The sequence below is a fragment of the Bombyx mandarina genome, chromosome A1 (genome assembly GCF_030267445.1).
Source record: "Bombyx mandarina strain Sakado chromosome A1, ASM3026744v2".
NCBI classification, from domain to species: domain Eukaryota; kingdom Metazoa; phylum Arthropoda; class Insecta; order Lepidoptera; family Bombycidae; genus Bombyx; species Bombyx mandarina.
The window spans coordinates 8,306,133-8,318,598 of record NC_143234.1 but is presented as its reverse complement, the minus strand read 5'-3'; the positions used below and the strand labels follow the sequence as shown (position 1 = coordinate 8,318,598).

The following is a 12,466-nucleotide window of genomic DNA, read 5'->3' as shown; positions in this document are numbered from 1 at the left end:
TCTTACCAACCTCGTTGTCATTTCGTCTCATCACATGTCCGTACCATCCCAAACGCGCACTTCTCAACTTCTGTCACAGGTGTAATTTTCAAACATCCTCTAACATTTTTATCTACACAAACAATAAAATTACTTTTCTTGACTGATGGCTTCGGCAACGTGGAACCGCTGGGCATGTAATCTTGAAATTATGAAAATTAAAACTTTTACGCTATTAAAATCTACTAAAAAAAGATTTTCTTTTCATTCAATAACATCCGTAATCAGAAGTGAAGATTACAGAGGTTTTCTACAAAAACGTTTGCTATCCGATACAATCCAAGATTTTTTACTGTTGGTAGGACCTCATGTGTGTCCGCGCGGGTGGGTACCACCACCCTGCCTATTTCTGCCGTGAAGCAGTAATGAGTTTCGGTTTGAAGGGTGGGGCAGCCGTTGTAACTATACTGGAGATCTTAGAACTTATATCACAAGGTTTGTGGTGCATTTACCTTGTAGATGTCTATATGCTCCAGTAAACACTTAACACCAGGTGGGCTGTGAGCTCGTCTACCCAACAAAGCAATAAAAATAAAAGCCTACTGAGTTTCTCGCGGGATTTTCTCAGTGGTGGATTCCGATCTTTACCTATGGCCAGTCACAGCAAACTCTGTCCGGAATAGTCCCTTAAGTAGCCAGCGATTAGGTAGTAAAATATGTATATATATCTGATACGTATTACATAGAAATATAGGTCATTCCGTTGGCATTTGTAACGCGCGACGACTCTACGGGCGTCGTACGCAGCGGCGGCGCCCGCATGTCATTTCAACGTCCATTATAAAATGTCGGCAGTAATCGGCCTTTATTTTTATTTTATTTGCCAACCACCCCCGCCCCCTCGCCCCCCGGACACACCCCGGACACCCCCCGACCGATATTTCAAAGTTAACGACTGTGCCATAAAAATTTAGCACTCGACTTGAAAAAAAAATTCTGAATGAATATTGAGCGCTCGCGCGAGGTCGCGGCTTCGATTGGGTTTTAATTTTACTGCATACGAAAATAGTAATCTACAAATAGAAAATGTTATTTCGTACTTAGTATTCAAACTAAATATTTTAAAAGGATGCTTAAATAATAATAAATTAAAACTACTTTTACCGTTTAATCTCATTGTTAATTATTAACATTTCATTATTTCCGAAGTCTCGAATACAGGTGACCCCCCTATACCACAGTATTTTATAACACGGTTTCAATCTAACGCGAAAAGAAAAATTCACCAAAATCCTCCACGGAACCTCTACAATGCGATAACGAGATATTTTTTTATTTTATTAAACAAATTACATAATGCATAGTTGAGTTGATTGATTTTACTTCAATACTAACATAGTTCTTAACTTATTTATAACTAGCGACCCGTCCTCGCCTCGCTTCGGAAACTGCAATTTATTATTGATTTCTGCACTATTTAATGGATGTTATTATACATATAAACATTCCTCTTCAATCACTCTATCTATTAAAAAAAACCGCATCAAAATCCGTTGCGTAGTTCCAAAGATTTAAGCATACATAGGGACAGACAGATATAAGGACAGTGAAGGCGACTTTGTTTTATACTATGTAGTGATACACTATAAGACTATGATGTCTTGAAATAAGACTTTCTTTTGATTTTTACATATTTTTATTTTATTTTTATTTATTTATTTATAGTGCATACACTGTGACCACGCAATGTATAGGAATAATCAAAATTTTACTGCTAATTTTTTGTTTATAATAGGTAAAAAAATACATACAGGCGTTATTGAGATGTTTGTGATTCAGAAAAATTACTCTACTTTTTGTACTGGCTTCTAATCTCATATAACACGATTCCACACAACACGGGACTTTGTAGGAACGTATTTACCGTATTTTAGGAGGGTTTTAGTTCGTCATTCGCCTGTCTTCGAGATATACTTTCTACAAAAACAATCCTTTCTTTCCAATTTTTCTTCTAATCTTTTTTCGTGTATACAAATTCCTATATTCATGCATACGACTGACGAAAACAGAAGAAATTACCACATTAAATTGTTAATTCAAATTCAAATTCAAAATCATTTATTTCAACTTGGATGTCATCATAAACACACTTGTTGAATGTCAAAATATAAATGAAAATGTTAACTCTACCACCGGTTCCAAAAAAAGCCACAATCCACAGTTAACCTTTGAAGCCTGAGGACAGAGTTGTTAAGACAGGAGATCTTGTGATCGCTACCGGTAATATTATTAATGTCCTACTCGTAACATCAATGTCATATTCAATTAATTCCAATTGGATGTTATTTCATATACCTATCGAATCTTACAATATACGTTCCGAGAATAACCGCCGAAATAACAATAGTTTTTGCACTACGATTATTTTGAGAAATAAAAAATGTTTAGATTAGAACTGAGTGAATTTAGTTTTTTTTTATTGCTTGGGTGGCACCTGGTGTTAAGTGGTTACTGGAGCTCACAGACATCTACAACGTAAATGCGCCAGCTACCTTGATAATAAGTTCTAAGGTCTCAAGTATAGTTACAACGGCTGCCCCACCATTCAAACCGAAACGCATTACTGCTTCACGCCAGAAATAGGCATGGTGGTGGTACCTACCCGTGCGGACTCATAAGAGGTCCTACCACAAGTATTTTTTATTATTTCAACGGGATAAGTTTAAATGATGCGTTTTTAATTGTTTTTTTTTTATAAATTGATATCTGCCTACGAGGTTTCAACACCGACTTATTCACCACTTAACCAGGCGGACCATGAATTGTTCACTGATCTAAGCAATAAAAAAGTTGTGAGCCCGCAATGGAAATTGAACAGACCGTCAACGCCCCACGTCGTGTGGGACCACTGACCGATATTAACTTTTTCGTGCAGACGTAATTTTCTTTTACAAGAACTCATTAGGATTGCCAGACAATGTCTTACAACTTGAAAGCAATGCTAATTACGAAAGCAATAAACAAATCAAATACGCTCACCAATTGAATTCGACGATACACGGAAAGTAAAAAATCGATCCAAAAAAAAAGAAGAGAGAATAAGCGGTGGGGAGAGTGTTTATTTTAAAAAAAATTAAAAAGTTAACACAAGTTTCTCTCCTTAAATTACAATAACACTTTAATAAAGGAAATTGATGTCTGCCCACCCACTTCCCTTGGAAGTAATTAAACTTGTTTTCCACTTTTTAATATAAAACTTTTCACTTGAGCACCGAAAAAATAATAATATATATTATGAAAAAACTCGCAGGGGCCTTCGCTGTTCGTTGTTTGTACCGAATGCCTGTTTGAACTTAATTCTGGTTTCGTATTTTTCTTTTAAATTTTCTTATTAAGAGTCTATTTTTTGGTTTTGATTTATTCAGAATTATCATTATTCGACTTCGCATTTTGTGAACATTATTTCTACATCACGTCAAAAAACTATAACTTTTTTTTATTGCTTGATTGGGTGGACGAGCTCACAGCCCATCTGGTGTTAAGCGGTTACTGGAGCCCATAGACATCCACAACGTAAATACGCTACCCATCTTGAGATATAAGTTCTAAGGTCTCAAGTATAGTTACAACGGCTATCCCACCCTTCAAACCGAAACGCATTACTGCTTCACGGCAGAAATAGGCAGGGTGGTGGTACCCACCCGCGCGGACTCACAAGAGGTCCTACCACCAGTAATAAAACCAGTTACCAGTTATTCAAAATTATCATTATTCGAATTCGCATTTTGTGGATTTTATTTCTACATCACGTCACAAAACTATAACAGAAGTATGTTACCTTCGAACAAAGGAACGTTTAGGAAATTGTCGTTTGTTTAAGTCCTTGAGCCAGTTTGTATCTTTTATTGACATCTCATTGACATGGACGTAAATAACGCCAGCAGACAGATTAGTTAGTTATTGCCGATTACTTTTCTCAGACCTTGTTTCATGATGACTCTCGAGGAAAACCATTTTGGTTATTAAGTACCGCAAAATGAGTGCCCCGCCGGTTTTCAAATTCGTTAGAATGAAAGGCATAAATAGGCAAAAAGAGGCAGGGCCATTTTTTTTCTAGGATGGGTAGACGAGCTTACGGCCCACCTGGTGTTAAGTGGTTACCGGAGCTCATGTCTATGAGCTCCGGTTGTAGATGTCTGTCTACAACGTAAATACAGCCACCCACCTTGAGACATGAGTTGTAAGGTCTCACTTTTAACAGTACAACGGCTGCCCCGCCCTCTAAACCGAAACGCATAAAAAAAACAACGAATCTGTTTTTTTAAACCGACTTCAAAAAGGAGGAGGTTCTCAATTCGACTGTATGTTTTTTTTTTAATGCTTGTTACCTCATAACTTTTGACTGGGTGAATTAATTTAGATGTTTCTTTTTGAAGTTATACTTCTTTAGGTGCATAACGAAAAATTGATGAGAGTGAAATTTTACGATGCGCGCGCACTGTGACACAAAATTAACAGAATGAAGTTGCCCACTAAATCGCTCATTACAATACGACCGAAGTAACTTGGCGAGTCTGAATATAGCCGCAGGTGAACTTTCCGAACCGTACCGAGAATTACCGAATTTATACGATGTCAAGAAAAGGGATCTCCAATGTGCGTGTTTGAGAATGTTGTTTAATCGATTTTTTTTCAAATTGATTAAAATTTAAAAAAAAAAGAAATAAATTTAATAAAAATAAAGTATAACTTCTTACGCGCGTACATAAGTACACGCACCCTTTTTTTATTAGAAAGCTGACGCTTCCCGTGTGGTCTAGCTTAGTCCAGTTCTGATAATGGTATCCATGAGAAAACCATATAAGTCTCAAATTTGCATGAAGTACGTGCGCGACAAATAGATGAATAACTCAATATCACGCCAACCGATTTCCGATCATTATTTTTTTTAGTGTATATTAATTTGTTTTAGAATATCTTTTTTTTCTATTTGAAGTCGGTTAAATTTAAAGCATGTCTATTTACAATTATTTATTTTTAATTTTCATACTCATTAATTCTTAATCGTTATAGTTAGAGTGAGAGAATACTATAAGCGAATATCGAGTAGGTGTGTGAAGAGGTCGGTGTACACGAGTTAGTTCGCGAGAAAGAGACGGAATATATTTACGAAGGGACGCCCTTTTGACAATGTTTCCAAATTTTCGGAAAGCAATGTTGTATTGTTGAATGTAAAGGACGGTATACATGTGATACAGATTATTACACATTTAAAGCTTAATTTTAAGGTTCGATCTCGTGTTTACTATTGTAGTTTTGTTATTTACAATATTTCGAATAACTTACAGCTTCAATTAAAATACCATTGCTATTTGATTCATCTACAATTTTTTTCAGAATACCTGATTGTCCTTTTATCTTCAGAATTGCGTTAGTAGAATTTTAGTCACTGTTTTCTTTTCGAAGTAGTTGGTACTCATAAATTTTTCGGCAGAAATAAGTAGGAAGCTATTAGAGTTATTATTACAGTTGCTATTAAACCTATTATAGTTTTTAAAATAATTTTGATACTTGCGTTTTATCACACGACACCACATGACATGACAGGATCGCATATTGATAGGTGCAATATTTACAAGGCTGCTGGATGCTATGATTAGGCAGAACATTTAATAGTGAAACAAAACAAAAAACCCAATTTAATCCCGTGAGACATCTTAATTTGTATGTAAATGGCTCTGAGTAATTTGGTTAATGATCGACCATGAACAAAGCCCTGAGCCAAAATAGAAGTCATGTTTAGTGTAGTGTCAAATCACTCTGACAGACGGGCTAACATTAAAATAAAAACTTAAAAAAAAAAAAATTTTTTAATCTCTACCCTCGAAAATATGTTTTAAAACGTTGATCTATGTGAACCGGTCTTTACCCGTAATGCACCGGCCCCATGTCAATAATCGACGCGACCAGGGGCAGTTGGGTGGGGTGAATTATTTTTGCTATTTTCTACCCAAAAAATAGTTAGGCACGCGTTTTTACTTAAAACACCAGTTTTGGGAGCACGCGCCGCGGGCCACACGTGCCCTTGCCATCCCGCACACACGGTGACAGGAATTACGAGATACATAATAATATGTATATATATAAAAAAAAAACAAATAGTGAAATTTTCGAAATCGACTGTACCTACTTAATTTCGTAGTGTTTTTCTCGCCGACCGTACTTAATGTTACAAAGTGTTTAACAAACTGTTCGTTTTATTTCTCTAATTAGTTTTACTTATTATGAGAAGAAGAGCTTAAAGCTTCAATGAGTGAAAAAAGTTTAGACTTGAGTTTGAACAACAGGTACTTATTTAGTTTTATTTTTTATTATTTACAAAAATTGAGACTTATTACGTGACTTATTACTTATTAGACAATTTATTCGTTTTTTTTAACAGCATACAAGCTATGCTTACCAGATCTCATGTCTGTGACAGCACCTCACTTAAACCATTAATTAAAAGCAACTACGTATTCTTTAGTTAAGAACAATGTTATTTTCATTTTCACTTAACATGATTTGAGATATCATTACGTAGTTTTGTTTTTCGAAGTCTCCGTGGTCTAGGCGATAAGACGTCCGGTGCATTCGTATCGAGCGATGTGATTGTGTTTGTGTTCCAATCCCACAGACGCCACAATTTGGGTAATTAGTGGTGGTAGGACCTCTTAGGAGTCCGCACGGGTAGGTACCACCACCATGCCTATTTCTGCCGTGAAGCAGTAATGCGGTTCGGTTTGAAGATTGGGGCAGCCGTTGTAACTATACTGAGACCTTAGAACTCGTATCTCAAGGTGGGTGTTGGTATTTACGCTGTAGATGTCTATGGGCTTCGTTAACCACTTAAGATCAGGTGGGCCGTGAGCTCATCCACCCACCCATCAATGCAATAAAGAAAACAAACAATTTTTTTTTTTAATATTGTGACCGTCTGTGAGATTTGAACACCGACACAGTCGTATCATTCGGTATGGTTAGCGTCTTATATTTTAGGCCACGGCGACTTGAAAATAATTGGCAATAGAAAGATAGGAAAGCGACAACTGCGGATCTTACTAAAATATTCCCATTTATGATATACATAAAATATATTTACTAATCCCCTCATTCTTATCCGTTATCGTGTAACTAACTCTATTAAGAATTCGAATTTGTAGTTTAATATAGTATATAATAAAACAGGTTGGGGAAAAAGTTTCTTCGCATTTATTAATAAAATTCACAATATGTTTTTTTAATATATTTTATTTGCATTTGACTAAAGTATGTAGGTACCATTTTGTTCGATAACTTTTTGCCATCTTGTAAATAGGGACATAATCCCATTGCTATATAAATTTTGGGGCTTTGATCAAAATACCGCGACAATTGGTTTTGGCAGTCCTCTCGTGATGTTAACCTGACACTGTCTAAAGAGTTCTGAAGAAACCGAAACAGGTGGAAATCTGAAGGTGCAAGGTCAGGACTATACGGCAGATGCATTAACACCTCATAGCCAAGCTTTCTTAATTTTTGCTGAGTGGCTAAAGATGTGTGAAGTCTAGCGTTATAGTGATGAAAAACCGCACCCCTTCTGTTGATTAATTCCAGCCGCTTTCTCTCAACTTCTTGCTTTAATCTCATCAGTTGTTCGCAGTAGAGTTCAGAATCGATGGTCCTGCCTGGTGGTAACAGCTCATAATGAATAATGCTCTTCCAATCCTATTACGTCAATTAAATATCAAATACTTCAAATATGAAACGTCGAAAATATTATACGCGAGTTTAAACCGTAAAAGTATTTTTAATAATTATTATGTTATTCGAAAATTTTTATAATTAAATAAACTTATTAAAAATATTTATTTCGACACGGGAATCTCCAGTTATTTAGGCACAGACATCAGTTGTCAATGTTTAATCTTATATGAGTACATACCAATTCTGTGATGTTTTAATGAATTTATTCGTATATGTGATTTCCAGATGCGGCGGTGACGCGATGTCAGTGGCGCCGGCGGTGAAGCGCGAGGTGGAATTGGAGAACGGCGGCGGCAGTCCGGGGCGCAAGCGACGCAAGCAGGCGGCGCCGTCCCGCGCGCCCCCGCCCGCGCCCCCTCCCCTAGACCTGCACGCGAAGATGGCAGACATTTACAAGAGCGCTCTCGCCTTCGGAGAGCTCGCGCTGCCGACCTTCGACCCGCTCGCCGCCTTCCGCCTCCTACCGCGACACGATCCACCGCGCATCTTCAATCCGGAAGCCTACTGTGACCTCTGCTGTAAGGAGTTCTGCAACAAGTACTTCCTTAAAACGCATCGCGCCAACAAGCATGGTATCTACGACGGCAACGAGCCTCAGCCGGCCGCACCTCCTCCTGCGCAACCCTCGCCCCCGCGGCGTGCATCCGACGAGGAGTCCGGCGGCACTCCACGGAGACTGTCGCCTGATTCAGCGCGACGTGCTCGCGAAGCCGGCTTCCAACCCGACGTGCTGCGAAGGCTCGGAGTCGTCAACCCTGAAGCGTTCTGCGAGATATGCTGCAAGGAGTATTGCAACAAATATTTTCTGCGGACGCACAGGGAAAGAAGACACGGGGTTCCACTGATGCACTCATTGTCGATGGAGCATTCTCCACCGTCAATCACTCCGCCTGGAGGACAGTTGATCACCTCGCTCAGCACGCCCTTGGGTACACCGCTGGGCACACCGCTGGGAACTCCACTGCCGCCGCCGCTAAATACGCCACCTGCTCTGCCGGCTCCACCGCCTGATACGCCACCGCGGTCTCATTCGCTCCCGCCACCGTTCGACACTGAAGAGATGGCGGAGGTAAAACGAGAGTGCGAAGACGATTTTGAGGCAGTACTTCGCGACGGACAGACGAGTCCTCTCAATCTCATCGTAGAGGAGCGAGGCGCCGCGTCCCCAGGCTCCGCCAGCGAAGAACTCCGCAAGCTGCAGACGATGATATCGCAGCTGAACGAGCTCGCGGCCGAGAGATTAGCAGAAGACCCGGGAGAAGGCGGAATGCGGCCCCCTTCAGCCTCGCCGCCCCCGCCCGACGAGCGCCGAGCTTCATCATCAGGATCGAGTTTCTGTGAAATATGCAACAAGGAGCTGTGTAACAAATATTTCATGCGCACTCACATGCAGCGCATGCACGGCATCTCGCTTGAGAGCGGCACACAGCTGGGTGGCGTCACGTGTGACATTTGTCACAAGGAGCTTTGTAGTAAATATTTCCTACGTGTACACAAGCATAACACGCACGGCATCCCGGCACCGCCCGCCCCCACCACGTCTGCGCCCGCGGAGCCGTGCCCGCTGTGCGCGCGGAGGTTCCGGGGCCCGCGTGCACTGCGCGCCCACTTGCTCGCAGAGCACGCTCCGCCCGCGAGACCGCCGCCCCCGCCCCCGCGACCGCTAGACCTGCTGGCGAGAGACAAGCCCTATGCGTGCTCGTACTGTCCGTTCACGACGGACGTTCTCGCATTTTTGTTCGCCCACGAGCGTGCGCACGCCCAGCAACAACAGGCGGCGAGCGAAGCGGCGGAAACGCCTTGCGAAGTTCAGATCGGAGCGGGCGAGCCAGAGGGCGGCGAACACAAGGCGGAGGCGGTGGACGATATCGAGGGCGAGGCGGACGCGTCGTACTCGTGTTCACGCTGCTCGTTTCGTGCGGAAGGGTTCGCGGCGCTGGAGGCGCACCTGAGGGCGGCGCACGGTGGGGCGGGCGCGCTGCTGGCGGTGCCGCGAGCCCCGCAGGCGCCGCTCACGATGCAGCCCTTCGTGGTGGAGGAGGCGGGCGGCGCACTGAGCCTGGTGCCGTCGCTGGTGTTCCTGCCGGTGCGGCGCCGCGCCACCCGCCGCGCCACCGTCACGCTGACGCTCACGCCGGCCTAGCCGCGAGCCCATCCCGCGGCTGCTCTCGACTCTACTCACTACATTTAACGCTGTGTGCCTTCAAGCGATTGCTGAAAAAATATAATGAGACGTAATAATTGTAATCGGAGAAGCTGTCCGCGGCCGCCCGCTCGAGCGCCACACCGCGCGGCGGCCCCCGGCCTCTGTTACTGTCAGAGTCTGACTTCATATTATTGAGAATTATATTAAACGGGTGATATAATGTGAAACGTTGCCGCTTTTAAATTCGATTATTTATTATTATCTCCTGGATGTTCCGTCGGGTCGGTCCGAGACGAGTTTTTGAAACGTCGATTTCGATCGGGAGAAGAAATACACCGTAGTATGTAACTTATTATTGGAAGGTTTGTAATGCGCGGGTGCGCTCGGGTAGTGTTAGCGCAAGATGTTGATCACCGCTGCCTCGCGCCGCCTCTCACTGCGGGCCCACGGGCTGCACACTAGCTGTTGGCGACCCATACATTTGATTATATTATTATTGAAACGTTATATTTTGGAGTTACAACGACACAAACAGCGCCGGACGGAGGCCGCGCGTTCCCTTAGCTACTCGATACTATTTATTGTTGTCGACGAGTGACTTAAGCACAAAGATACGTACTATTGGGCAGTGATCAACATTAACGTAATATTAGTATTAAATTTGATTAGTTAGGTGTCGATGGGGCCCGGTCGGTCGAGTTTAGTTGTGAAACACATCGCTCATACGGGTCATTGTTAGCGGGCGCGGTGGCGGGCTCAGCTCGTCCCGCGCCCCTCCTTCGGGCCGGGCCTCCATTCATACTTATTTACATGTAATCGATAACATTATATGTTACTTAAGCGATCCCCGGCTCCTTCGGTCCCCCGCGGCGACAATCTACCTCACAAAAGTACAAATATTAGAATTAATTATATAAATAAACACTATTTTAAGACGCTACGAGTAATATATTGGATTAATGTTTAAACTAAGCGAACCGTCTACACCATTGAAAGACTGACTATGAGTTAACAAGTTCTATGCGCGGGGGACCAGGGGGTCGGGGACGCGGCCACTGTCTTGTTATCAACACTTGTTTGAGTAATGAGGAAAGTTTGTTTTAAATAATTAAATATTCGGTAGTTGAGTGTGGAGGTTAGCTTGTACAAACGATGCAGCTTCTAAAGAAAGTTCCTATGTATGTACGTAAGATGTAATTTAAATCTAATGAAAATATATAGAGGTCGTTATCTTGGCGGTTCCGCGTCGTTTACGGGGCGAAATTCGGTTTTCAAGGGAATTATAAATATTGTGATCGGAAACCAGGATTAGTCTCGTCATACAAACGCTTTTATAGATTCCTAGTCGAGTTCCTAAATGTTACAAAGCTTCACAATTTATAGGTTACGATTTTTTCGACCCAAAATTATTTCCTTTGTTTTATTGAAAATAAATTAACCGCCCTAAATTATTGCGAAATAAATTTTTTAACTCAAATTATCAAATCACAAAATCCATTTACGTTCATTGTATTAACTTAATTTCGGACTTAATGCAAAACTATACTTATAATCTCAAGTTACTAAACAAAGTTACTAATTATGAAAAAAAAAAGTTCCTATTTATTCTTCCATAAAAATGTATTTGTTCACTACATTAACAAACATATTTTTTTTGTAAAATCAATATAACTAAATAAATTTACTTGAAACTTTATACCAGATTATGCAGGTAAAACTTAAAAAAAATCATATGTAAAACTGAATATGACATTAAATCAAATAATTCTTTTTTCGATAAAATTATATAAAATTTTACCACGGCTTGAATCACATAAGGTCGGATTAATTACTTTAGAAGGGCAAGCTAATGTGAAGAATACATAGACGTTCTAATTTCTCTATAAACTCATTTTACCGACTCCAGCAACAATAAATAACAGAAAACTAACCTAAGTTGATTAGGAATTAAGAACAGAACTTATTTATTACACAAACAATTACAATACAACCCTATTAAAATTTAATATCGGAATTAATTCAATTGAAAACAGCCATCGATAACAGCAAATAAAAATACATAAGACGTAATTAAAACTACACTTCAAGTTTATAATCACGGATAGTATATAACGAATACTGTAAAATATTCGAAACACTGGAATCAATATGATGAGAAGAAAAACGCTACGTTAAATGGTAAATGTAATTTTGACTATGCGTACGACACACGAAAGCTGAAAAAAAAACATAATACATTTTAAATTTCAATAACCTTCAATCTATAAAATTGTTTCAACAATTTTTTTTATCAAAAGCCTTAATCTACCGTGCCGTGTCACTCAATCACATTAGATTTGAAGAAACTCCAAACTTTTAGGTATAAATAGCTGTATTAATTAATGAAGAGCCTTCCTATAGTCTTCCTCCGTCACGCCAAATAAAAAAAAAACGAAAAACGCGCGAAGCCGAAAAGATAACGCATATTACAACAAATTATATTAAAATTTAAAATTATAACAAATAAATTTAAAAAAAAAAATTGTACGCGCGGTCATCGACCCACCGTGACCATCT

At 40.4% G+C, this 12,466-nt stretch overlaps 1 protein-coding gene across 1 annotated transcript in view; it reads left to right on the top strand.

Annotated features, from left to right (window-relative positions):
* Nucleotides 1-11,555, top strand: part of LOC114253538 (uncharacterized) — an 86,628-nt gene extending 75,073 nt beyond the window's left edge. The window contains exon 2 of the mRNA XM_028188459.2: nt 7,990-11,555. Within this exon, the coding sequence (XP_028044260.2) occupies nt 8,006-9,907 (1,902 nt within the window). The 5' untranslated portion in view covers nt 7,990-8,005 and the 3' untranslated portion in view covers nt 9,908-11,555. The remainder of the gene's footprint in view (nt 1-7,989) is intronic.
* Nucleotides 11,556-12,466: the final 911 nt, after the last annotated feature.